The following is a 27,986-nucleotide window of genomic DNA, read 5'->3' as shown; positions in this document are numbered from 1 at the left end:
TAAGAGGTCTGTTACAACGAGTAACACTGGAAGCTGCACATCAGTTCGCCCTTTATTAAGTAAACATTCACTCCACAACTTTAAAACCACATGTAATTTCTCATTGATTATTATTAATAATCAGTCAATTATCTTGATAATTCAAGAAGAAATAATGTCATCGTTGACAGATTAAAATATGTTTCATTTGTTCTCTTGGTGTTTATGACTACAGACCCAGATTCAGAAGCAAACTCAGGTTTTAGTCAACCTTCATTTAAAAGAAGTACAGTACTCGATGAAACAGAAGTCAGTGGAGGGATTTGCCAATAGTAAAAGTAAATCTGAAGTTCAATACAAGTAAAATAATTAAAATGTAATTGTGCAGTGGTGCATGTAATCTCTTTAGCACTTTTTTTAGACTTATTTCTTAGCTACACATGTGCCAGTTTGTGCTGTGAACTCCACTTTTGTGTAAACAGCGTAAAAAAGTCTCCATTTCATTTCAAATATATTCAGTCCAGTGTTGTACTTTGCTAATAAAAAATATTCTGACAAGGTTTATCTGACATTCTTCTCACATGAATAATAAATCCAGAGGAGGGTAAATCAGTGACTGACACATTCACAGTTAACCTATCTGTATCTCCCAGTCCATCGCCACTCTAAGGTTCAGGTTGCTCACTGTCAGCATGCAGCATGTCTCCATGTACTGAAATGCAGCAGAGGTGTGTTTAGCACCTGGTGATAAAAAAAAAAGATGTTATGCTTTGCCTTGGGCTCAATTTCCAAGATTGTTTGTAACAAATTGTTGTAATTTGCTTTTTTTCCCCCTTCACCTGTAACTGCTTCATTTGATTATTTCCTACAGGAGAAATTGTTTTTCCCTGCCTCTTTAACATGGATTTCTTCTTTTATCATTGTTGAACAGTACAAAATAATGCATCAAGAAAGATGTTTTTGATCTTTGATTTTGAGAGATTTTGTCTATGTTTCGCCATTTTGGCCACATACCATCAAACAATGACATAGACTTGAACATGCTAGTGTTTTAGGGTGGGTTTTTCCTATAAATCTTTTTCCAGTTGGACCCCACCAGTGTTCAGTGTCTCACACTTAATGTTGGTTGTGATGGATGTGACTTTGCTTGTCCTGGGACCAACGTTTGTGCATATGAGTTACTATACTTGTGAATGTCAGTTGTTACAGTCCAGCTGTGAATATATGTAACTATAATAGCACAGCTCCTCACCTGACATATGCACAACCACTGCGGACGGTTTGCTCTTCACCCCCAGGATGGTGACTGACTGTACGACAGTATCACAGTCAAATGTTCCTTCTTCACTAGCAGGACTGCAAGACGCAACAACAGATATCAAATCATCATGTGTGAAGTGTTTTACTTCAAAAATACTAACAGTTTGAGGTTCACTTCAGCCCTTAGCTTTCATGTCAGTCACTTGTACAACCAAAGAAATAGAAATGTTTATTTTTAGCTACTTTCACGTGTGGTCTAAAAGTGGAGGTGTGAGTTATGACTCACCGGCAGAGCAGATGGCCTGACAGCATATTGAACCTGCGCAGGCAGAAGGCCTTTTTGTCACGGTAGCTGAAGGAGTGGCCGTCGTCCAGGTACAACTCACCATCAGCGACGCCCTGCAGAGAGAAGGGACTGCAGTCAGGATTTTACTAATTAAATTATACACGTCACAAGTCTTAACTAATATAGAGTTTCATTACTAAACAGTTTTTGCAAGGTACGAATGAACTTTGGCTCAGCCTTAAAAGGCATAATTTTTAAATTAATAAAGTATTAAACTTGATAAAACACTTTTAGCAATTACATCTCTGTCTTACCAATAATTATTAGTTTGTAACATGGTCTGCAAAAATCCTTTAGCATGCACTGGAACAAATTTAGAAATATTGTGAACATGATCTTGAAGGCACCATACTGTGTTACAAATTGCATCAAACAGAACATTTGTAGCTAAATCACCTCTGTATGACCAACATCTACTGTTACAATGGATGCTAAAACTTTAGCACAATCATGTTCAATTAATAGTAAGTAAAAACTTGGCACCACAATGTACTATCAAAGTTGTTTCTAATATTTTAGCCATCACTAATTATGTAAATAGAGGTGGACAAAATATTAGAAGGGCTGCAGTACTGAAATGCATTAGATTGTAGAGGTATTCCTATTTGTCTGGTATATCAGTTTGTATCACTATATTTCTTCAAGTCAGGATCATGGTCAGAACAGACACCAGGTTCCCACATCCTTTGGAGCTCACCTGAGAGTTGAGGGCCACAGTGATGGAGAGGGGAAGCTGCTGGAGTTCGGCTGTACAGGAGCCACTTCCTGCTGACCTGCAGACCACCGAGCCGCCTCGCTGGAACACAGGAACCTGAACAAAGGAAACACCAGAAAATTAAAATCAGCTTTCCTCCATAATATAATATTTGGCTTTATTTCAGTTTAGAATTGGCATTTTATTATATATGAAGTAATCATTTACAAAAAGTACAGTGCTATAATCTGCACTAGAAGCAAAACAAACCCATTAATTAATCTGATCTGAAGTATGAAAACTACTGACAGTGTACATTACAGTCCTACCACAGCTGTGTGAATCAAGACAAACACTAACTGTGTCCAGGGTGACGGGAAGACTCAGAGTCCTGCCTCCTTTATACACCTTTGCAGAGTGGACATCATACCAAACCTAAAACAGAAACAAGCCTTAACATAACATCCACACTAAGGTGTATCACAAATACATTATCACATATAAATATGTTACCTGGTGGTTGATTTACCTCACCAGATCCAGGAAGTAAGACTTTGACTTCTTGAACACCTGCTTCGGTCACAGGACAGGCCAGCAGTGCTCCTCCTACATGAAATCAAAAACAGTTAAACTAAGAAAAACAAATGTGCAATAATTCCAGTGTGTAATAATGCAACAATAACAAGGTATTTATCACCAATCATATACTGGTTGTCCACAGTGAAGGTGCTCTTTTCTCCCGGGAACTCCACCCACAGAGGTCTGTGGAGTTTTAAATAAAATGAGCATTTCTATAACATTTTGTACAGCTTTTAATTTTCTTTAAAAATCTATCTTTCTATCTATCTATCGGTCATCCATCAATCCATCCATTTAGAGTTAAATTCATGCTTGCCAACATTACATCATCAAAACATGAGAGACATTGACCTCTAGTGCCTGAAAAAAAAAAACTCTAAGGTAATGCTACAGAGGCTTTAATGATAAAAGCGAGGGGCCTGCAGTACTTTCACTGAGCAGCAGATGGAGGCGGCACCAACCTGAGTGGAGGCAGACCAGAGGTGTGAGCCTGGTGGAACAGAGTGTACCAGTAGGGCAGCAAACAGTACCTGAGTACAAAAGAGACAAGACTGTAACAAACCCCACTAACCCACTAACTATCGATCATTTCAAATTTCTTTCCAAGCAAAATCAGCAAATCAACAGAAAACAGAGGATGTTACATTTGACTACCACCAAACACTGGTTAATTTGGACACGAAAAATTATGTGTAATGTGTACTAACAAAAAAAGACAACAGCTCCCATTGTTTCTTTCCCTCTGTCTCTCTCTCTTCTTTTCTCTCTCTCTCCTAACACGGCAGCGGCGGATGGCCGCCCACCATTGAGTCTGGTTCTGTCCAAGGTTTCTGCCCTCTTAAAGGAAGTTTTTTCTTGCCACTGTCGCCAAATGCTTGCTCATGGTAGGATTTGTTGGGTCTCTGTAAATAATATTATAAAGAGTACGGTCTAGACCTGCTCTATAGGAAAAGTGCAATGAGATAACTTCTGTTATGGATTGGCGCTATATAAATAAAATTGAATTGAATTGTTTGAAACTCATTTGGCTGACACCTCACATAAAGCACCTCTGTTGGATCACAGTGCGGATTGCAGCGGTGACGTCCTCTCCAAACAGCCAGGGCTCCCGACGCTTTGTCTCTTTTGCAGAGTGGCCTCGGAAAAATGGCTGCAGGGCGGCTGCCTGGTACCAGCGCACCAGCAACTCCGGCTCCGGATCCTGAACAAACCCACCGACATCGGCTGAGGGAAAAGGATGTGAGAGCCCGCAACTTAACAGTGTTAAGAAAATAAATAGCAGAAAAGCAGAAAGTTACAGTATTGTGAGTCTAGTTTTACGGTCGAAACTACATTTTTAACAGTATGTGCCTTGTTAATGTCTCTGTACCAAATACAGTCCAGTATTTCTGTCACTCAAACCTGTCAATAACAATTCTAGTTGTGATTTTATTATTTAAAGAAATCAGTCGACCATGTAGGCTACAGTACTGAGCTCACCTCCACAAAATACTATGCCTGCCACGCTTAGAGACAAAAGCATTGGAATCGAGATCTTCAGATACTCCCAACTGGCAACGTTGTCACCTGTCCATATCGCTCCTGCATCCCAAACAAACAGTGCAGTTAAGGGTACAACCATGAATATATTGCAGGGGATTGAGTTTATTTTTCATTTCAAGAATGTACCAAGTCTCTGTGACCCAGCAAAGAAGGAGCGTGAAAGGACAAAAGGTCTCTCTAAGCCACCGGAGCGAGTTATCAGACCCTCCACTGTGGCCATGTGCTGTGAGAAAACAAAGAAATCGTAAGGCAGTAATGCATAGACAATGTTAAAATTACACAGGTGGAAAAACGATACAACAGCTTTAATCCAAAAAATACTGTTAAAGTTAAATGAGCCCGCTCACCTGGTAGAAGCCGTACAGGTTGTGTAATTCCCGGTGCTCCCAGCCCCCATAATGTACTGCGTCCTTTGGCATTGTCTGCTCTGGCCCGTCGAACACAGACGGTTCATTCATGTCATTCCACACAAATAATGATGGCGTTGACCCCTGCATCAGGCATAAACACTTCAACAACAGCAAAACTGCTTGCTGCGAGTTCATGGCTGTAAAACTACTCAGTGAGTGAGAATATGATATATATATAAAACATTATTATACGACATTGAGGAGGAACCATTTTTCCTAGCCTAAGGAAGGAAAGGAAAAATAGGACTCCCTAAAAACTTGGTATTTCATACTGGGCGGTGTACCTTGCGTCCTGCGTAACAAAGAGTGTTGTGTGCCTGATGCGCGTTCCTGTCGGCTTGCTTTGGGTCGTCTTGTCACTTTTTGGATAAGCCAGTAAAACCGTAACCTAAAAAGTTGTTTATTAACCTAATCTTTGCCTTAACCCCAATATTAAACCTACAGGAGAGCTCACGCTGAATTGTAACTTCAAACAGAGATGGGGCTTTTCTGTGATCAGTGAAAATATGCTTAGATTTTTGCTCCTTGAACTGCTGGCACGGCTGCAACTGCGACTAGCCTTCCCTGCAGATTTTCAAATGACTTTTACCTGACTGTTGATACAGTTTCAAATTGACCATCATAACGTTATACTGGAAAATATGTACAACTAAATAGTGCTAAAATATATTGACACTAAATTATGTCCAACAACAAAGCAGGCAGACTATCAATTTCCATGTACATAGGTGTGAGACCAAATATACAAATTATAGGAAAACATTAATAGTATATTCTGTGTGCCTTCATACTTGACATGCATCAAAATAACTGACCTCATATTGTATGCATGTATTATTTAGTGTAGTTCGCCTAATTTTCCGAGCTTTAGAAATAAAACTAGCCCTTACTTTGCCACTCAGACAACTTCTCATTTTCATCAAACCAAAATAATTCAGGATTTTTGCTTTGTATTCTTACAAAGGTGCAAATAGGTTATCATATAAAGTAGCCTACAATAAAACTAAGTGCAAATTTTTAAATGTTTTGACCTTCATCAGGGATCAGTATACTCATTCTGTTTTAAACAAGATTAAACCTTATCAATTCTTGTGGATTATTTTCACACTTACTTTGTACTTATCCAGGCTGAAACATCCGGAGTACCACGCTCGAGTGTCGGGACTGCTGAAGTCAAGGTAAGAGGACTTACCTATGAGCGAGGTTAATAAAAATTCCAATTAGGAAGAACAAAAAGCAGGTAGCAAGAAAATTATTTTCATGTCTTAACTGTATGCGGAGGAGCTCCAAAATGTCTCAAAGTCATAATAGTCATAATGATAACATCCTGAGAAATGTTTCTAACAACCAAATGATACAAGCAATAAACTGACTACAATAATATTCAGAAATTATTTTTATGTCAGCAGAGGCTTTTCATAGTAGGTGTCCCATTTGTTAAGATTTCCTTATGTCATTTTAGAATTAAATTATTATAGTAAGAAAAACATTACCAGGCCAGCATGAGCCCTGATAGATCTGCCCCTCTCTGTCCTTGACAAAATGCCCTCCGTCTCTGGCCTCACAGTACAGGGACCAATCAGGATCAACCTTGATGTGGGGATCACTTATAACAACCAACTGAAAGATAAGAAACATATGCACGATAAATAACCTAAATTTGTGACATATGACAACCGAAAAAAGCAGTAAAAATATATGGTGCATCCTAAAACTGACCTTCCGATTCTTCTTCTCTAGGTGGCGCTGCAGGCCGGCTGGTTCAGGGAAAAGAGCAGAGTCCCAGGTAAAATAACGCTTCCCGTCCGTGTGCTCAATATCCAGCCAGATAACGTCGTATGGGATGTCATGTCGATCAAATCCAGCATCTACGGCGTTCACGTCAGCTTCATCGTCGTAGTTCCAGCGGCACTGGTGGTACCCGAGTGCAAACAAAGGGGGTAGGGCTTGATATCCTGACAGACAGAGTGAAGCATAGTTTTGATGGATAATGTATGGGCACATTGCCAGCATCACATGGGATTTAACATCCAGAGGATAAAATTAAAAGCAGTCAACAAAATAAGACTGAAATTATACAATATAGTATTAGTTTTCCTTCTAATTAATTTCTCTTCTTGCTTAGTTTTCATTCCATTTTCCATGTCAACATAGAGCGGTTAAGGATAAAACGAAGCACATGACAAACATAGAAAATTCATGTTATTTGTTAAAAGAATAACTGCGGTTTAATTGTACACGGAAATTACAAATAAATCCGACATCGTAAGGTAAAAACATCCATAATAATCTGCATAAAATCTTAAAGCTTTTTTCAGGTCATGCTTTGTGCTAATAAACACAATAAAATACATTCAGTGCTGCAAACACACCTGTCAGCTGAGCGTACTGGGCGAAGAGCTGCTGTGGACTAGGCCCGAGCAGAACCACGCAGTCAATCACACCACTTTCTGACAGCCAGTGGACATCAGTCTGAGGCTGCATCCGCCTCCTCTTCACTGGGGGTGTTTGGTCATCCTGGGTAAAGTAAGGGGTTATTATGTGGTTATGCATGTCTTCTAAAATGCTTTAGCTTGGAAATGGTTTCTAGGACCATCATGATTTTAATAAAGTTAAATAAACTTGTTTTTGTCTGTTTGCAACCAGAAGGACTTGCAAAAGCAACACCAAAAGTCTGCAGGACTGGACTTCTTACTCTAAGACAGTGGTTGTTATCAGGTAGCGTTGCTGTTTCAGTTTCCCCACCAAAATCTTTTACCCAGCCTGGTGGTTCGATCCAAAACTTCTGCCTCTCTGACTTTTGGGAATAAACAAGAAGCCCTGAAAAACTAAGCTTTGACAGACAGCTAGGCAGATACTGTATGAGAACAGCACTGGAACAAGGGTTACCTCGTGCTCAGATGGGCTGTAATGAACGTTCACAAAAGTTTCGGACGCATTCAGCCAAAATAATCCCAAAGTCCTGTCGGGCTTGTGGGCCACCAACAGCGGCACAGACCCATACAGGCCGAGGCGGCTGTACAAGTCATAGGCAAAGACATCCAAGTTATACAGCCGATAAGGTTCACCATCTCTGTGAAATGAAATTAATTAAGGACATGATTACCAACTGATTATGAAAATTTAAAGCTTTAGTTGGGGAAATGCAAATAAATACCAATGGATATGTCTTTATTGCATTAACTTCCTCCTCTGCTACTTGCATTTTGTTAAAATCCATGTGTGTACCTGGTGTCTCTGAGCTGGAGGCCGTCAGCGTGCTCTGGTAGACCGTACACATGACTGAACCCATGAATACAGAGGTCTGACCCAATGCTACTGGGACCTGGAGATGAACAAGAAGTATTTTTTGTTTTATTTATGTATTTCTGTATTTTTTTTTCTCTAAATGAGCCTTAATTCAAGTCACTTAATGGCCTGACTCCTCAGTATATCTCAGATCTTTTATGGTAAAATGGTAAATGGACTGTACTTATATAGTGCCTTTCTAGTCTTTCTGACTACTCAAAGCGCTTCTACTACATATCTCATTCACCCCATTCACACACCGAAGGCACAGCAATTCAGGAGCAATTTGGGGTTCAGTGTCTTGCATGTGGTCTGTGGGAAGCCGGGATCGAACCGCCGAGATCGAACTGCCGACCTTCCGATTGGTGGACGACCCGCTCTACCACTAAGCCACAGTCCCTGTACGACCTTGCTTGCACCTTGAGATCCTCTGGCATCCTCTGGCTTTTATCTGTTCCAGACTCTCGGCTGAAGACTAAGGGGGACAGAGCTTTTGAAATAAATACGTCAGGCTGAGTCAGTGGCTTTTTTTAAAATCTACGCTTAAAATGTACTTTTATCGCACCGCCTTCCCTGATTTCATCTGATTTTAGTTTTTATTATTTATTATGGTTCGTTTAATATTTTTATTCTATTACTGCTGTTTTATTTGTTTTTATTTTATGCTTTATGTGTTCTTTGCTTGCTATGTGAAGCACTTTGTAGCTTTGTTTTGATAACTGCTATATAAATAAATAAATTATTATTATTATATTATTATTAATGGAGCCACAATGTACAGAAGATATTTACTGGCTGTCGTCTTTTTAACTTTTACAAATTCCTCTCGATATACTTGTTAGGAAAGGTGCTGTTACCATTAGCTTTGACATCCACAAACTGCCTGAAAGTCTCTTTCCATAATAAGCTTGTGTGGTCCTCTTGAAGCTGTCAGTGGAACAAAACGAAAAAGAACAAAGGCATTTATAGACCGGATTAGGCTTCAAATAGGAGTAATATTACTGGAATTTGAACAGTGTTGGTATTCTCTTACCTCATTAACATGAGATGTGGCCCTGGGGGAGAAAGGGACAAAGAAAATGTAATTTAATTCACTTCTTCATGTGTTGATTTGTTCCCAGTACACAACCTTTCTCTGAGATCCTCACCTGGGTGGAACCTGCAGCGTCTCGAACCACAGTTTGCCTTTAGAGTTGAATGTAACCATCACTTCATCTTCGCACAGGACCTCCAGTCGGAAAGGGAAACGCCACACACAAACCTGGTGACGTCCTGAAGACCAAGAAAGGGTGACCGAGTCCTTAGACTGTCTCTCCACTCTCAGCCTGCCAGAAGATGAAGGGAAAGGTCAACCACTGTCCGAGTACTGCAGCAGTCACACAAATCTAGACATAGTTAAAACAATTCCACCACCATTTGAAAAAGTTTTGTAACATTTGGGGTTGGAAACTGCACCCTTAAATTTTAACTTAAAAGCCTATTTAAGACGTTGAACTTTTGAATTATGAACAAAAACAACAGACCGGGAAGAACTACCACTCCCTGAACAGCCTAAATTGATTTCAACAATAAATAATTTCCAAATGAGAATTACAGATGTGCAACACAGACACAAAGCTTTTTGTGTATCAGAGAAAGGCCAAAGAGGGGAGGAGTGGATTTTGGAGTGGATAGAAGGATGATGCTGATGCAGCTCTTACTGTTCACACTGCGGTTCCCCCGTTAGCACATCTGGAACTCGGTAGCGTGCTTTAATGGGCTGGAGTTCATCTATTAATATCCTCACAGTGTCATTTTTGCAAGGTGACACAGAGAGAAGCAGTTTAGTCTGTGAAAAAAGCAAAGTCAGAGTTTTTTCGATATAGAATTAAAAAGGGAAGTTCAGATATTATAACGAGCCAATGTGATTTATTATAAAATTAGTTCTGCACTTGTATGACTGTTTTTATTATGGAGATACTGGGGGCAGATTTAATTTGCATTTTTAACAATGCTAGAGAAGGTTGTCTGAGATAATTATATTACACAACTGCTACACAATTAGCTAGCTTAGGTTATAGTTACCTGTAGGGGATTTCATTGATGTAGGGTTTGGCTTCTATGCACAATTCAGTGAATTTAAATTTACTACCTAAATTAAAACAAAATATATTCTATAAAAAATATCTCTTCACGGACATGCACTAACACAGCAGAAAAATACTAGCAACTTTTGTTTTTACGGCAATGATCAAACTGTGTAAAATGTGAATCAACAATTAGATCATCCTTGGTTTTGATTTACAATAATACTGGTATTCAGACCTGTGTGTCAGGCTCCAACAGTTCAAAACGAGCCCCCTTCTCTGTGAGCACCATGGTGTCCAAAAGGGCTTGGTGCTGCATGTTTGGGGCCTGGATCTGTCGCCTAAAAATAAAATGTGACAATAAACGTCAACATTACAATGCATTAAACATTTCAGAGTGATCCTGTACAGCAAGGTACAGAAGAGGTTATGTTCTGCAAAATATATTTAATTGTGGGCGATTAAAGAGTTAAATGTGTATTATAAAATTCATATTAAATGCCCAACATACCTGTAAAAAGCAACATGGTCACTTTTCTTGAACTTTTCTTTCCCTTCATCATCCGGGACAACACTGAGGACCAAGCAGAGAGAAAAATAAATATACATATCATATACCAGGAGCAGGGTGGGAAACAAACTTATTTCCCTGGCTGTCCAAAATGACTTTTATACAGAAACCATGTAGATTGTTTAGTGTAAAAACCCTCAAATAATGGATTAGCTGGCAGAGTAACTATGAATAGACAAAATCCACACACATCTGCCCACAACACGCAAGTGAGTTTTGTGCAATGTAAACACGCACATTATCAGACATTAGACATTATCAACACACTGTATGACATTGTGCGCCGCAGGGGACCGAAGTACTTCAAGTGGCTGTCTTTACAAAAGGTCAATAATAAAACTTGCCCCTGCTGCAGAGTGGCTGAAAACAGCTTGTTGTTTATACCTAACAACGGCTTGGCTCACTTCCGCCATTTCGAGCAGACAGACAGACAGACAGAAAACATCAGCCGTTAACAGTCGGTTGTGGTCTTCTGGTAAGAGCATTAACTACATTACTTTTCTGTGTAAACTTGTAGGCTCTCTTTGACGCTGACAGAACAAGAAACCGATCACACAGAGAGGATATTGAATGCGTCAAGTCCACCAATACACCACCAACCAGACTTCCGGTGTGAACTTTCAAACTAAACTTCCCACTGAAGCGCACCCAGCTTTTTGGTGCGCTAGTTCATGAGCAAAAAGCGAAAACGTGCAAAATTGTTCTTTATTGAAACGTTACGGTGCCATTTAAAATAATTCTGTATTTTTTCCACTTGTTCCACGGCACACAGCCGAACTTTCCACAAAACTTTATTGAAATGTGTTTATGCTAAGTTTAGCTAGCCTGCTGATAAGCACAACAAAAACGTCAACGTTACACAAAACTAAACTAATTTGGCAGAGATAACTTTCCGCACCGGGATGAAGTTAGTTTTATATTATATATTATATATATTATTATATTCGACAGTCAGACGACTTGTCTGCGTCTTAATCAGTTTTCCCCAGTAGGACAGTTAGCTCACCTTCTCCTCCCAGCCCAGGCCTTAAAGCTGGGGGTTGCCCATGCCCATAAATAAATTATTGTTTTAATGACACAATACCTATGTTTTTTACCAATACCTTCATGCTGCTGACTTGCCCATATTAGTGAAAATTTGGATTAAAAATATACTAGGTCTTTATTGAAACTGAGATTCTTAATCTCAATGGGACTTTCCTGGTTAAATAAAGGTTTAAAAAAACTAAATTGGTCTCATGTAGCATACTATTTTGATTGCTAATGTGTAATTCATTTAGTTTACATAAATATTTTAAGATAAAATAATGGCTTTTTAAAAAAAATACCTTCCATTTAACATTAATGTGACTCCAAATCAATACCAGAAATTATTACTACACTGGACAAACTAAGAAACATGGCTCTTCATATTGGATTTTAGAGCTTCTTCTATTTTTATTTCCAATTTGTGTTTCAAAATTGTCTTTCTCAGCTAATAGTTTGGGTGGGGGTTTGCAGAGAGTGATATCTTAACGTCCAACATGCTACCATTAGCTAGCTATAGCTAACGTGAGCTACACATTTTAGGAAAATACACTTTTGCTTTAACAAAATATTTTTTTTTAAATTGCCTTAATGAGACTACTTTTGGTTCAAAGCTATACATAGTATGAGAAAAGAAGTAAGGAATACATTTAATAAGGGGTAGTAGATCTTAGCTTACATGACATTAGCAGCCTCAAATTGCCGTTATTAAGTTAACTGCCTTCCGAGTGTTCTGTCGCCATCTTGTGGTGACAGCGTGAACTACAACAAGAAGAACCCGGAACTGGAGGCGGATATGAGTCTGACCTGTAGTAGATGCTCAAATGAAGATGCCAGATGCTCAGGCTCATCGGTTATGTTTGCTCATTTTTGCATTAGTTTTCCGTCTCGGAACAGCGTCCGAGGTCTCCGTATGGAAGGTGGATATCAACTCGGTGGGTGTTACACCTTCAACATGTGCATTTGTACGGTTATTGCATAGTCTGTCGTGTTAAATCTTCCATAGCAGCTGTTAGGCAGGATAGCTAACTAGCCCCAGAGCAACCCTTCATTCCGCTGAATGTTCCACCTTTTAGACACACTACTCTGTTTTAACAGTCCTGGATTAGCTAGCCTGACAAGATGAGCCTCTCAATCGGAATGAGCTATCTTACATTACACTAATTTAAACTCATAACTCTGGCTGTCAATAATGGTATTTCCCCCTGCTAGATAGCAGTGCACATCTTAATACTACCAGTGTAAGTTAGTAAAGGCATCTGTCAGGACATAATGTTATTTGCAAGTGTGTCACAGAGGAGAAGAGAATGTACCTGTACAAATAGATGTGTAATTAAAAGAAAGGAAGGCCATTCTGTTAGAAAACATAACCCTGTCATAGAGCAACCATAGAGGGTAGCTCAACCGGTTATTACTTCAGTGCATGACAGAAGGGGCTACTGTTAAAAGTGTTGTAGTTAGTCTTGAGAGAAAGGGAAACATGTATCAGAATAAACTACTAACTAGTGGTGAAAGGTAACTAAGTACACTCACTCAAGTACTGTCTGTATCTAAGTACAATTTTGAGGTACTTGTATTTTACTTGAGCATTTCCATTTTCTGCTTCTTTATACTTCTAGTCCACTACATTTCGGAGGCAAATATTGTACTTTTTACTCCACTACATTTATTTAACAACTTAAGTTACTAGTTATTTTGTATGTTCAGATTAATAATACAAAATATAATTAACAAATAAATGATGATGTAATATTATAGATTAAGATAAAACTTTATTGATCCCCTTGTGAATGCAAGCTAGCCAGCAGATAAAGTACATTAAGTAGTAAAAATGAGCTCCACCTTTATCAGCTTTTGATGAGTGATACAAATTAATGCATAAAAAATTATTATCCACTAATATAATATACATTATTCTGAAATGGGCCTTTCTGCATAATGAGTACTTTTGGTACTTAAAGTACATTTTGATGCCAATACTTTTGTACTTTTACTTAAGTAAAACATTTGAATGCATTACTTGTTATTGTTATTGGAGCCAGGGTAGTATATCCTCGCAGGACATCAGAATGTGCTACTGTCTGCATTCATGTTGTTATAACAAGGGTAATTAACACCCTCGGTTGTTAATATTTATAAGAATTAGCTACCTACAAATATGGCTCAACAAAGTAAATTCATTGATGTTGGACTAGAATATAGTTCATTTAAAAAGCAACCACTTTTATAGACACTTTTATTTTTTTTAACTTGCATTTCACACCGTCTTCAGCTGTCATCTGTAGCTGATGTTGCACTGCACCAAAAAACTGATTTATTTTGGCTAATAGCATGGTCTTTTATCCAGAAGCTTGAGGTTCCTCATATGAAAAAATACAAAAATGTTAGTACATTTGATTGTGTCGAGTGTCCACCCCTTATAGTTTGCACATAGCTCATGTAAAAGCTGATGCACACTTACAAAGTAGTTGACAGGAACAACTGAGTTTTTTTTTTTTCAACTGTGAAAACACAGATATTCCTAGCAGCACATTCTTACAGATATGGCATGCATTTTGTGGATCCATTAACAGGTTTTGCCAGATTTGTACATTTGTAGTTTTAAATGCAGTTTTAATCTGTCAATGGCTGATTACTATCCTCAGTTTAAGCGTTCATGATTCATCTCACAAAATAAAATCTTGTTGTATTCAGTCAGTATCATCTTTTGCTTCTCCTGAAAATGTATCCTGCTCCTTGATGATATGTTGCTGTGGCCTGAAGTGGCTCCAGACAGGAGTGTTGATATTAACATGTCATGCCGCTAAACTAGAGTTATTAGATAAGAACAGAATTTGTCTGTTGTGTTTTCAGACACAGGATGCTGTGTTTCGAAAGACGCTGTACGCCAACACCACCATCTTCATGAAGTGTAAGTAGTCTGACCTCCTCATCATGCAATGTTTTTTTTTACTTCGCTAAAACAGGATTGGGGCATTCGATAATTAATGCCAACAATGAGGGTACCATTTTCCCCATCGCTACTTCCTGCATCTGTATCCACCTTATTATAAATATTAAGATACAAAGTACAAAGATCATTTGTCTGATAAGTGGAATATTTAAAATAACACGACATTAATTAATGTACTGCCTGGCAAGTTGTGAGACACAGGAAGGTAACACTCAGGTACAGTACATCCTTCTTTTTGTTGTTGGTGTTTTCTCTGGCACTTGTTGTCTTTTGCGAAGTGGCAAATTCCACCCATCAGGCACCTAAATTCAAAAGCTAAAACAAAACCACAGTCAAAATGTATCGGTTGCATTTGACCCAAGTCAGTGTTGTGACACAGCAATACAAGAGTACAGGCAAATGAGTTGTTATGCGCAGAAAGGCCCTTTGTGTCCTCTGCCTCTCCTTCGTCTGAAATTTTATGCAGTGCCTGGAGGATGATTTGGCTTCACATCTCGTAGTTTTGACCCAGTTACAGTATACCTCAAGTTGTTTTTTTTAGTTTAAAATATAACACATACTGTAAATGAGGGAGGGATACTGATTTCTACTCTCATGGTAGCAGAAAATAGACCAGGATGCAATGCAGCAACATGCCCTCTAGCGCTACCCTTTGAGTAACTGGTTGTCTTTTATCTCTCTGCAGTCCAGGGTGACACAGCATCATGTGATAGAAATCTACCCTTCAACATCAGCTGGTACCTGCGCTCCTCTGTTTGCTACAATGAGGTCTTTAACACACCAGTGAGTATTGACTTTTGTCTGTTGATGTCTGAGTCTCAACTATTTGTTTTGCCATGAATGTTAATATCACACACAGGTACTGCAGACATGGTAGCTAGAAATTGGGTTTTGAAAATCAATAGCACTCAAAATCAAATCAATCGTCTACTTGCTTCATGGATTTTGTGCAAGAAAGACAAGTTTACTACATCTTCAAGCTTTTAAGCACTTTTTGTCACTCTCAGAAAGTTCTCTTCATGGACTTTTCTCCAGTTCAGGGGTTTTGGCTTCACATTCAGCATCAACAATCTGTCAGTCAGAGCAGCTGGTGTGTCCTATCTGAAAGTGTTTTCGTGGCCTTGGGCTCTGCTTCTGTCTTTGTGCCAGCGCTGGCTCTTTGTCCAGAAGTGTCTCAAACTCAGCTGCTGCTTCGGCTTTGATGTGCTTCACCCCGTCGCCGTTGCAAGGATATATATCGAGGTTACCTATAGCCTGGTCAGGACATATTTCATTCAGATGTGTTTTGAAATGTCAGTGTCTTCTTCTGTCATCCTCAAAACATTCTCCTAAAACAGATAGAAGACTGACTTCAAGCAAGATGAGAGCAGCTCACAGTGTTTTCTTCTTTGTTCTTCACTTTCTGGCAGCTGACAAGAAAGTAGTGAAGAAATCATGGACACTTTCCTCCAAAAAAGAAGATACAGAAATACAATTTACAATATTTTTTAAAATTTTAATAGATTATAATAAATTAAATACCTAAAAGTAATCTAAAATTATCCAAATAATAAGTTGTTAGTCAACAAGCTGACATACTCTCTAACTTTAACTGTTTATTCTGATTTCATTACTACTCCACACTTTTAGTTTGAAATATGCATGTGTGGTTTTGGTGGGGGTCACAAGTCTATATAAAGTATAAACTAGATATGTATGAAATAAACTACTGCCACATGCAGTTTTTAATATTCAGTATGAATTGCATGAATTAATTCTGATGTACACTAAAGTTAGGCATACCTCCCATCCCTGCGCGTAACCTTAAATATTTACATCTCCTTGTTTTTGTTGTAACAGTGTAAGACTTTACCTCCATCAGTGGTTGAATGACAACTTTTGTCATTCAACCACTGTTGGATCGTAAATGCAGTTTTTCTGCCTGTTCAGTCGACACTGTTCTCCATTCATTTGACATAATGTTGCAACATCAGTATAGTTTTTAGAGAATTAACTGACTGCATAGTGTAATTGATTTCCCCTCACTGTCATTGTAGGACAACAAAGCGATGAACATGTTTGGTATGGACCACATGTTGAAGGACGGCTGGAGTGGCTTCTACAGTCAGGGTTACATGTACTTCGACAACTGCTCCTCCCTCTTCTTACCGAAGGTTTGTGACTAAGACAGAGGTGTTTTCTTACAATGGATAGCACATAAACAAAGGGTTGCCCAATTAATCATCACTATATACATAAGTTTAACCTCAGTGTTTGTTAGTGCGGCAGTTATCTAATGTCTGGCTATTTCATGTAACTTCATAAAAATGTCTTTACTCTATCCTCTCACCTAGGTGTATTATGCAGACTTCAACCCATATCAGCCCCTCACTAGCCCAAATGTGAGTCACGGATCATGGATGGATTGACCATAATATCTAAAAACTCTGTGAAGCATTGTTTTTTAAATTTATATTGTATTGTTTGTATTGTCAGTTCACCTTAACACTATGTTCACTATGTTGTTTAGAGTGACCCATCGAATCAGAGCCTTATTTGGCCGGACAAGCCGGTAAGACATGTTGTTATTACGTTTAATGGAAATGTCTTTTAAATATATGTTTTTATCAGAGCTCATGTCCTACGGAGCCCCTGAAAGGTCACAGTGGGAATTTTTTTTTTTTTTCTGAACTACTTTTGCGTTCCCTGTGGAACAGTTTGTGTGTTGGTCCAGATATAATACACTGCCCGTTTAGAGTAATGCCCTGCATATACTACAGACAGGAGCAATGATCTGACACTTTACATTATGCATTTATCGTTCATTACTCCTTTTAAAAAGGCAGAGCTCCGACAGTAAGCTTTACATCCACTGGCTGTGACTACATCTACTCTGCCTGGCTGTGGGCTGAGCTGTTGCTGTGGACATGGTCATTGCTAGGGCTAAAGCTGCAGTTGTAGTTGTTTCTGTGATGCTTTGGATATGGCTACGGTAGCTGTACTGTGACTACTCTTTACTGCTCCTACTAACATTAGCTGAGAAAGCATTGTAAAGCCAGGATTTGAAGCTGGTGCTTCTATCAGATATGACAGGATTTCAGGAATAGGTTCACCCGCTCAGCACAGCCATGTCACCTGACTGCACACACACACACACACACACACACACACACACACACACACACACACACATCCCCTGCATAGTTACACCCATTAAAAACTAAAATGTCACTGCCTTGGTCATCATAACAATCAAAAGCCACAGCCAAGACTACAGCCATAATCACAGCAACAGCAGCAGCCAAAGCAATAGCCATACTGTGGCTAGCGTCGTTAGAGAACTAGTTATCTTAACATTAGCTGCTATGATACAGACTGAGGCAGCTTCAGCTGAGGGTGCGCTCACTCTAGCCTTGTATTGTGAGGTAACCCAAATTTAATTCGAAGTAATGCCAAATTTATTGTAAGGTAATTCAGAAAAAACAATCCTACTGTGACCATTCAGGGGCTCCGTACTGCAGTGTCAAACCAAGACCTTGGAAACTTTCAGTTCTGTCTGACACTTTTCAGGTATTGAGGTCATTGCAAATACTGTTGGTCTTAACATTTCTTTGTTTATGGTTTTAGTGGGTCTATGTAAAAACTATAAATAAATAAAAATCACAACCCTTATGATTCTTTGCTCATAAACATCTTTTTGCAGGACATCAGTGCAGTGGCCAAAGCCTGGGAGGACAGTCCATATCTGTTCATAGTGAAGGTTCAGCCTGTGTTCCGCGGAGTTGAGGAAGAAGACATCGGGGCAGAGCAGCTCAACTTTGCTTTCACAAGTGAGAAACAACACCATTTCAATTCAGAAACTTCAGAATGTCTCATATTTACTCAGTAGATACATTGGTAAAGAGGAATAAAAAATCTAAGTATTGAGAATTTTAAGAAGTGGCACTTTTGTGTCAGCAGAAGTGACTTTTTTATTTTTCGCTCCCCAGTGAAAGTTGAGATGAAGGGACCACATGACTACTCTTCTCCAGCAGACTGGCCCCTGATGATGGTATGTACTATAAATTATAGAAATGGAGGGTTTTTTTTAAAAAAAAAAAAATGTCTTAAAAATCGTTATGACTAAATCAGAAACAGAAATTGTATGAATAAATGACATCACAGTCTGGGGACAACAGACAATATAATATATATATACATTGTATATTATACTTGTCTCTCTCTCTCCTGTCCATCACAGTTCTTCATGATCATGTGCATTGTGTATGTGCTGTTCGGGGCTCTCTGGCTCTTCTGGTGTGCCTGCTATTGGAGGGATCTATTGCGGATCCAGTTCTGGATCGGCGCTGTCATCATTCTCGGCATGCTGGAAAAAGCTGTGTTTTACTCAGAATACCAGAGCATCCGTTACAAAGGAGACTACGGTTGGTTGATTTAATTTATTTGCTTGTTCGTGGAATAATGTTTTTTCTCTTTTCTCTTTACTCCAGTCTGCTTATAATAGTAATTTTGTTTGTGTGTTTTTCTCTTCACAGTTCAAGGTGCTGTGATTTTTGCTGAGCTGCTCTCTGCACTCAAAAGATCTTTAGCCCGAATCCTGGTCCTCATTGTCAGTCTTGGCTATGGCATAGTCAGGTAAGTTTACTCTTTTAAAACAGACCTTTTGCCTCATGTCATGTCTCAATACTTTAACATTTTAAGATCGTTTCAAGGCACAGTTGTTGTTTTTAAATATTTATCCTGTATTCTTTACAAATTAAAAAACAGTGAGGGACTTGCTGCTTTTACTCCCATTTCAATTATTTGTCAGTATAACTGAACAGTTTTCCCCCTCACTTGTGTAGGCCCAGGTTGGGTACCACAGTGCACCGGCTGGTAGCTGTTGGGCTTCTCTACCTGCTTTTCTCCTCTGTGGAAGGTGTGCTAAGAGTGACCGGTGTAAGTATCGACTATTAATATACTCCACCAGCTTCTCGCTTGGTCACCACTCAATAGCTGTCATTCTTAAATTTTATTTTAGCCTATTTGGAGTGGCAGATGCCATGTAGGACACAATGACAGTTTCAGATAATTCACACAAATACATAAAAGGTAACTATCCTCTAACCGTCTAAATTGTCCTGGTTGTAACTCCACTCGTCAAGTATTTGGTTTGTATTAGCAGTGACTAAAGAGTGAACAGTAAACAGTGAGGCTGATATCAGTGAGATAAATTTCAAAACAGTGACGATGGATTTATATTGCTGCATCTTTTCCTGTGAATCTCTCGTGTGTGTAGAGGAAATTGAAATCCCGCATGCGAGTGGCGGACTCCGCCACTAAAAATGAAAATTACTATATAGAGCAGTTATTATAGAATGTAAGTACATTAAATGCCTATTGCTGGAAAAAAAATGCTGACCATAATTAGTATCAACAGCTCACAACTTAAACGCAGCACTCTGCACAGTTTAAACTTGTTAGCTTCAGATGGCAGCGAGAGGTAACTTTTTTTGAAACAGAGATCCTGTTAGGTGGCATAAATAGACTGCACAGGACACACTAATCTATATCAATCAAACCACCCAGTGAAGATTTAATGTATCCCAAAATATACCAAATGGATGAGAAAGGAAAAAGATTTAACACTGAGTCTAACTTTCTCTGGGAGGCACACTCTCTTGCTGCTGTTTAGGAGACCATTTCTATTTCACTTAATTCATCATTTTCTGTGGCCACAGATTAATTTCATCCAGGCAAATATAATGAACCCACTGCATTTCAACTAGTGCAGATAGGACATTATCTGTTGCAGCCCCCACAGGCTGATTGAAGCTGATAGTGGTGGTGTATTTTTACATAAAACTCTTGCCTGGCTCAGCTTTCAAGGCACTCTGTATAAATAAATTTGATTTGAGCAGAGGAGACGATAGAGAGAGAAGGTTACGCAGGGATTCAGTCTCTGGGAGGCAGACAAGTGATGATAATAGGGAATGACGAATTTGTTCTAAGAGTGATTTTCAAGTTCAAGTTCAAAAAGTCATGAAAACACAAAGTTACACAAACAAATATAAGATAAGAAAGACAGAAAGAAGAATGGAGAGAGGTTGGGTAGTTTGGTGAGCAGATGTGTTTCGTCAAGATGTGAAACTTGAATCTTCACCAGATCTTAACACAAGCTTATCTTATGTTTAAAAAAGCACTTCCCTCGTGATTAAGTAATTATTCTCTCTCTCAGTCATGTTTATATACACACACTTGCTGTCCTCTAGGCTCGTCTTTTGTCTCGTTGGTAAAATCCAACTCTTTTCTTCTTTTTCCAGGGTTTCTATGGGACCGTTGCCCTGGTGGCTAATCTCAGCCTCTCCCTTATTGACTCCTGTGTCATGTGGTGGATATCCTTTACCCAACCAGCCAAAACGGCTACTCGGGGCTAATCAGGATTTGCATTTTTGTTGCAGATTTAACCTTTGATTCTGATTATTTTAATGTCTATACAGTTTGTTCTCCTTAATTTGCATCTACATTTTCATCAGTCTGTCACAAACCACTCGTCTCCTGAAACTCCGCAGAAATGTAGTGAAACTCTCTTTGTATCAGCACTTTACCAACACTCTCATCTTCACTGTTGTCGGTGAGTAGCAACTGCTCTGAGATGGATTGCCTCTTAGAGCTGTACCTTAGTTCAGAAACAGCTGCTTCATTATGATCAGTTTAAGGGGAACTCCACCGATTTCACACATCAATGTCTTTTTACAGGTGTTGGAGAGTTCTACTGCATATATGAAAAAAGTTGTATTAAAGCCTTGTGTGGCTCCAGAGGGAGCTGATAGATTATATTGAGGCAACATCAGTTTGAAAATGGAAACATGAGTGAGCTTACCAGACCTCTGTGGCCCGCTCTTCATCTCTACTTAAGGCTAGTGGCTTGAGGCTACGTTAGCCGCTATGTGCATAACACACCCCAATCTCTGACAGAACTGTCACCGTTTGAGTTGCATTATGGGTAATGTAGGCACCAGGTTTTGACAGGGAAGAAAAATGTGTGGAATTAAAAAGACTGCTGCACGGTTGTTGTTGTTGTTGTTCATTTGTTTTTGTTTTTTAACTGTCCATCTTGAGTCTGATAATGTTACAGGAGTGCAATGCTGAATTGGTGGAGTACTCTTTTAGCAAGGTCAGCATCTGAAACTGAAGTAATACATATTTCAGTTTCTATTTTTCTGTACGGATTAAACAAAGGAGATATAATGTATTAATTAGTGAGCTTTAGAGGTGCTTTTAGGTGGATTTTGTTGCCTTTGGACAGAGCCAGGCTAACTGTTGCCCCCTGTTTCCAGTAGGAGATTTGAGGGGGGGATGCCATCCCCCTTTTTACCAAATTACCAAAATCCGTCCCCCTTTTTAACCTGCTCAAAAGATGCTCTGTGCTTTGTCTCGTAGTGGTGCTTCACATTGCCGCTTTTAATAATCGGCATGATCTTGGAACATGAGACATACTGGTTTTGAACTGCCTGTGGGAAGATTGAACATGTAAGAGTCTGTCCATTCTTGATTTAAAGCTCTGTTTCGGCTGTCTACTTTACTCTTTTCAGAGCACGCCATCTGAAATTATTTCTCCGACTCATCTTGTCTCTACCCTGTGTGTGCGTGTGTACCTCACTCACTGACTCGACTCGCTACAGAAGTGCCGTGAAGGCTAGAAAAGCTGCGCCGGTTAAATCGCCTACTGCCTGTTTCCATTCTTTATGCTAAGCTAAGCTAACTGGCTGCTGGCTCCTGCTACATATTTACTGTTCAGACGTAAGAGTGGTATTGATCTCCTCATCTAACTCTCAGCAAGAAAGCGAATAAGCATGCAAACTATTCTTTAACACATGTCCTATACTGAATAAATATATGCTTTTCATGTATTTAAGTAGGTAAATGCATTTGTGTATTTGCCAAACCTTTGGCAGGGATAACCTTTTCTAATTTTGGTTCCACTGGTGGGAGTTTTCATGTGCTGTTTCTGAGCATTTGCATCTTGTTTACAGACATCAAAGTGAGACCAGTGTTTACTTTGTGTCCACAGCTTCAATCATATTCATCATCTGGACCACCAAAGTCTTCAAGCTGGTAGACTGCCAGACGGTCAGTTTGTTTTCCGTCATCGATTGATGATTGTATTGTGTTCCGGTCCTCTTCCTTCATTTGGTTTACCTTTCTTGTTTATACAGAGATGAAAAGTGAACTTGTCTTCAAACCTGATAACAATCATCTCACTGTTGTGTTCACTGTTTTCTGTTTTTATCTTTTCCACAGGGTTGGAGGGACTTGTGGGTAGACGATGCCTTCTGGCGTCTCCTGTTCTCCACCATTCTGCTGGTTATCATGGTGCTGCTGCGGCCCTCTGCTAACAGCCAGAGGTCAGAGTCAATCTGGAGCTGGGGCTGATCCTGGAACCCAAAACCATTTCTGTCATTTAAAGTTGCCAGTACTTATATTTCATTTTTGGTTCTGGTTTTCTCTCAGGTTCTCCCATTCTCCTCTGATTGATGAAGATGATGAAGAGGAAGAGGCCAAGGAGCCCATGCTGAATGAGGCTTTTGGTGAGACTTATCGTTCTCCTGCTTTCCATCACAAGACCAGCCAAGGGTTATCCAATAATTGCTTATTATTGAGGACACCCTCATCAGATAGTGTTTAGAATAGAAATATGTGGGGTGGGCTGTTGCTTTAGTACAGTTCAGATACATTCTGTCAGTATCTAAATCTTGGGCTATAGCAGCTGAGTGTGACAACTAATACCCTCCCTGGCAGCCATATTGGAGGTCCTCATGGGCATCAGTTGCTATCAACACTTGAACACATTTTACAACTGCATTGTAGAACTTGGCCTCCTTTTTATACAATTAAAACAGGCACGGTTCATTTATGTGCTCTTTTTGTAAGTAGATTTTTTTTGGGGGCATTTTTGTCTTTTTTCAATAATAATTGTGTGTAGAAATAGACAGGAACAGTGGGGAGAGAGGGGGTTATGCAACATGCATGTGGTTATATGTCTTAACCACTCTTCTACCAGGATGCCCCATTCCTGTGCTGTTTTTGACTGAAGAGTAATCCTTTTGTCTCTGATAATTATGACTGATGTACGGTTTGTTTAATGTATTTCAATGTCAGTGTTTGCTATCAAGCAACTCTATCCAGCCAGCTAACCAGTATTGTCTTGTAAACATATCTGATATGCATGTTAGCTAAAGTACACAGTAAAAGCTAGCATTAATAGAGGTGATTTTTGTATATAAATATACTAGATATCAGCTGCTTGTCTAAATTAATTTGAAGGCCAAAAGCTAGGTTTTGTTTCAGGTGAAATGAATGGATGCTTTTTGATCTACAACTCATACTTAAATAGCGTAGTGTAGATCCCAGGGCCATAAGGGCTGCAGGGATGAAGACAAGACAGTTTGATGTTTGTCACATCAACACACTAAATGTGGAAACACAGTCTTTTCTGATGACTATTTTTTCCTGTTCTGTTCTGATGGATCCATTTTTGTACTCTGTGACAAATGCAAATAATCTGCTCACATTTTACCTCAGATCCAATAAGACGACCATGTCAACTGGGGTGTTGTGTTATATAACCCGGTGATAGTGAGGCCATGATCTAAATCTGTTCACGCACATATGTGGAGAACAGATTCTTTTAGAAATGTTCATCTTATAATCATATTATTGGAAATGGGACTTTTATGTGATTTCATTGGGCTTATTTTATTTATTTTTTTTAGAGGGAATGAAGATGAGAGGCTCAAAGCCTGATTCTAATGGCTCCCAGAAACTGTTGAGTAAAGAGGTTGGTCAACTGTCTTCTGTCAACATCTCTCTTCTTTCATCCATTTATTGTTTTTTCACACATAATTTAATAATGTTGTATTTCTAAACTCTGCTATTGCCAGGATGAAGACCTAAAATGGGTTGAGGAGAACATCCCTACAACTGTTGCTGATGTGTAAGTAAAGTAAATTTGAGCTGGCACTCTTAGGACCAGTCTCTGCATGCTCAAGGCTTCCTAAAAACATATAGTATTAAGCAAGCTGGAATTTGTGAGAATAAGGTATCAGCTTAAAACAGTAATCCTTTTTAATATGTCATATTGTCTCTGCTTATGTAATTGTATGAATGTAACTTACAGTACCTGATCAAGGACAGCTCAGACTAGAAAGATATAATGTTGATACTCAAATAGCAATGCTTTGGAAGCACAAACAAGCTATAGAGAGTATCTTAAAATGTTGTTTGACCCAGGCCTGGACTGTGTGAATGCATTCACTGCCTCCTTCTCTGCTTTTTTTCTCTCCATACAGAGCTCTCCCTGTAATGCTAGATGAGGAAGAGGTAAAGGGTCCTTTTACTTTCCCTCTGCTAGTCCCATGATTTCCAATCACATTTTTGTCTATTTAAAATGCTTGTGGTTATGAGCTTTACTGTGCTGTGATTCCACAACCGCATTACTGTACATGCATTATTCTGTGCTCTCTTTTTCCAGGAAATCCTGAAAACCAAGATGGAGAGATCCAAAATGGAATAGAAGTAAATGCGAGAAGATGATGCGGGAATGGGAAAAAAAGGCAATTTCACTGAGGCAGCAATGAATGCATTCTGAGTGATTACAAAAAATGTGGGCAAAGCTAACTGTTCTCTCCAGACACTTTACATTTATATTTTTATTTCACAGGAATTGTGTAACACTATAATAAGCTCAGAGATGCATTAATAGTGTGTTTATATTAAGGGGTACTGTGCAACCTGTAGTTGGATGGGTTGGCTGTTAATGTCAAGATCAGCATTCTGGGAGGGGGGTGAAAGTGAAGCAATTACCCAGCAGAGCATTTTGATTAATATTTTATTTGTTTCAAAGATGTTTCTTCAGTGTCATAATCTTGGCCAAAATCGAGCAGAAACTGGGCATTTTCCACAGTGTCCTTGTGGAAAATAGGATATTTATCGAATTTATCAGTTTTAGACTAATACAGTATTTAATGGGGCGTGTGGTTTCTTGAGCACTGGGGTGCAAGATAAAAACATTTGAAAAGTTTCCCCACCCACTTCAAATTGCAGAAGTGACCCCAGTCAGTGTCTGATTGGTGAAATTTGTAGGACTGTGAGGACTGATTTCGAATCTATTCAGGTACAAATCATGACGCTTGGCAGTTGTCTCAACCAAGAAGTCAGATGATGGAAAACACATGCTGAAAACCCCATGTTATTGTGCATAATAAGATTATATTTAAGCCAACACAGCGACTTTAGGTTATCTTCAGAGATGTGCTGTGCCCTAACCTAAATGTAAAAAAACAGGCTGTTTTCAACATGTGTTTTATTGCATTACATATTTAATAGGTCACATGATGACGTATATTTAATATTGAAATGAGCGAGCAACTGTATGGTATGATTAACCATTTAGCCAGATAACTAAAACAAAAAATAACAATGTTTTAATGCTTTTACCTAACCAGTGAAGATTACCTGGGCTCATTTCTTGTATCTGCACCAACAAATTATATATGTACATATTATTGTTACCACATAACTAACACTTTGTTGTCTGGCTAACTGAGTAATCCTGATAATTCTATGTAAACACGGCTGCATCAGTGAATATTGATACTTGAAGCATATCGCAGTCAGGGTAAAACATGCTACATCTGTGTTTGGGTGATTCTTGTGTTGAAACCCACTGTTTTCTGGGCTGGGAGAATGTAATGGCCCTCTTGGTCATGAAACTCTTTCAAAGCCAAGTAAATACTTTCGTAAACACAGAATCAGAAGTATCCATTTTGTACACACGAGCGTTACACCAGATCACTTCTCTGAGATGTCATTCTTTACACAGAACAGTTCAAGCAACTGAAAATATGACTCTAATATTGGCGATTTTCAAGCTTTTACTGACAAGTGAAAGACTGCTTGGTCCTTAGTGAGTGGGGAACCTGTATGACCCTCATAAAGAAAATTCCAGACCTGTTTTCAAGCAGAAGTAGTCATAAGTCTAAACTTGATGGATGTTTATTTTCATTTCTATAAAAAGTAACATTTTGTAGCTTTTCACATAACAGCAGTGATTTAGGTCCACTTTGTGTTGTTGTCACCAGAGTGAAACTTTATTTTTTAGCTACTGAATCTCTGAACCCATTAATAAGCCTCACGGATGTGGTGTGTGCCTAAATTCGAAAATAGAGGAAATTTGCTGTATGTATGTAATCCTTTCTCACTCCTCCTCCACTAACTGGGCCAGAGTTTTGTTAAGGTTCCTCACCCAAATTCAATAGCACAGGGTAGTTAAAAAAAAAAATAAAAAACTTGTACTGTACACACTAAATAAATAATCTTCATTTCACCACAATTACAGATTCCTTTGAGCCTATCCCATTCACACTGCAAAATAATCTTGCCTTATCTGGCAGAATTATATCCCCGTCCTTGTGCAATCTACTGCAGTATGTGCGGATATTCTAAATTCCTTCATTTATGATTTTTATATTTGTCCAAGTCTTGTTGAGGATATTTTATTTTAGAGAGACACTAAAGCCCAATTTCTGGATGTAAGTCTGCATTGTAATGTGAAGCTGATGATATTGTATGGCTTTTTGCGTATGTCCTGCAAATAAAATTTATATTGAAACATGGTTACAATGTCAGTTTTGTGTGCATTTAGGACAAATCTTTTTGATACGTAGCTGCCTATTATTGAGTATGCTGTATGACTTTTAGAATGCTCTTTGCTACGCATTCCAAAAAGGAATGTTGGTTTTGCACAAGAGTGGCTTAGAATGTTGTGAATTATGACATAATTCCATTCTTTTATTAACCCTTTACTGTACAGCAGTTCATGGCAATATACATTTATCCTAAAAACAGCATAACCATTACAAAACAAATTAGCTGCAACATTAAATTGATCAAAAAATGTAAAATAGCAAGACATGTATCCAAAAACAAAAAAAACCCCAACTAAAATAATGATAACGAAACAAACAACAAAAATTAAAGAATGAGGTCAAATCAGGAACTGAAACAAGTATTTTTTGTTAAGTATTCTTTTATGCATTATAGTGCTTTCTTAAAATTTTATTAATTTAAATAACGGAAGAAATCTCTAGTGCGTGCACTATGACACAGACTGTACAGCAGCATTTATCCTTATTATCCAATTGCCCCCCAAACTAAAAATACAATAAATTTTTTTAAAAACTATTGTTTTTAAACCTCCATAATGTCTCGCGAGAATTGCACAGCACCATTTAGCTATGACTACAAATTTAG

At 38.7% G+C, this 27,986-nt stretch overlaps 2 protein-coding genes across 9 annotated transcripts; one reads left to right on the top strand and one right to left on the bottom strand.

The window, feature by feature from the left end:
* Positions 1-21: 21 nt before the first annotated feature.
* Positions 22-12,513, bottom strand: ganc (glucosidase, alpha; neutral C). 8 transcript variants are annotated; one of them, XM_044166647.1, is made up of 25 exons: positions 12,441-12,513; positions 10,676-10,738; positions 10,403-10,505; positions 9,799-9,926; positions 9,247-9,423; positions 9,132-9,153; positions 8,956-9,025; positions 8,039-8,135; positions 7,700-7,883; positions 7,183-7,327; positions 6,530-6,765; positions 6,304-6,430; positions 5,923-6,002; positions 4,748-4,891; positions 4,527-4,623; positions 4,338-4,439; positions 3,899-4,082; positions 3,320-3,388; positions 2,977-3,041; positions 2,809-2,885; positions 2,640-2,714; positions 2,283-2,396; positions 1,526-1,638; positions 1,232-1,335; positions 22-720 (listed from the first exon to the last, which is right to left on the bottom strand). In XM_044166647.1, exons 3-25 carry the CDS (start codon positions 10,481-10,483, stop codon positions 611-613), a joined length of 2,601 nt encoding a protein of 866 aa, XP_044022582.1. In that variant the 5' UTR covers positions 10,484-10,505; positions 10,676-10,738; positions 12,441-12,513; the 3' UTR covers positions 22-610. The 8 variants fall into 8 exon arrangements, 6 of the variants coding, with proteins under 6 accessions (XP_044022582.1, XP_044022579.1, XP_044022580.1 ...); XM_044166644.1 differs by lacking the exon at positions 12,441-12,513 and adding an exon at positions 11,120-11,330; XM_044166645.1 differs by lacking the exon at positions 12,441-12,513 and adding an exon at positions 11,120-11,330 and having other exon boundaries at positions 3,908-4,082.
* A 23-nt stretch (positions 12,514-12,536) lies between these two features.
* LOC122861779 (transmembrane protein 87A-like) lies at positions 12,537-27,349 on the top strand. The gene is made up of 20 exons (XM_044166656.1): positions 12,537-12,696; positions 14,615-14,672; positions 15,400-15,497; positions 16,751-16,867; positions 17,048-17,095; positions 17,224-17,265; positions 18,397-18,523; positions 18,683-18,744; positions 18,934-19,117; positions 19,229-19,328; positions 19,538-19,631; positions 20,996-21,067; positions 21,198-21,306; positions 22,747-22,805; positions 22,977-23,080; positions 23,187-23,263; positions 24,449-24,513; positions 24,617-24,669; positions 25,025-25,055; positions 25,207-27,349. The coding sequence occupies exons 1-20, from the start codon at positions 12,586-12,588 to the stop codon at positions 25,246-25,248; spliced, it is 1,653 nt and encodes a 550-aa protein (XP_044022591.1). The 5' UTR covers positions 12,537-12,585; the 3' UTR covers positions 25,249-27,349.
* Positions 27,350-27,986: the final 637 nt, after the last annotated feature.

The sequence above is a fragment of the Siniperca chuatsi genome, linkage group LG15 (genome assembly GCF_020085105.1).
Source record: "Siniperca chuatsi isolate FFG_IHB_CAS linkage group LG15, ASM2008510v1, whole genome shotgun sequence".
Classification (NCBI taxonomy): Eukaryota; Metazoa; Chordata; class Actinopteri; order Centrarchiformes; family Sinipercidae; genus Siniperca; species Siniperca chuatsi.
This window is presented reverse-complemented; position numbering and strand designations above follow the sequence as displayed.

Coding starts and splice junctions, on each gene's coding strand:
- ganc (XM_044166644.1), bottom strand. CDS start 11,220: ATGCTCTTACCAGAAGACCACAACCGACTGTTAACGGCTGATGTTTTC. Junction 6,003..6,303: donor TCAGGGCTCATGCTGGCCTG/GTAATGTTTTTC, acceptor CCTCGCTCATAG/GTAAGTCCTCTTACCTTGAC. Junction 1,639..2,282: donor CTGTGGCCCTCAACTCTCAG/GTGAGCTCCAAA, acceptor TTCTCTCTGCAG/GGCGTCGCTGATGGTGAGTT.
- LOC122861779 (XM_044166656.1), top strand. CDS start 12,586: ATGAAGATGCCAGATGCTCAGGCTCATCGGTTATGTTTGCTCATTTTT. Junction 17,266..18,396: donor TTATTTGGCCGGACAAGCCG/GTAAGACATGTT, acceptor ATCTTTTTGCAG/GACATCAGTGCAGTGGCCAA. Junction 18,524..18,682: donor GCTCAACTTTGCTTTCACAA/GTGAGAAACAAC, acceptor TTCGCTCCCCAG/TGAAAGTTGAGATGAAGGGA.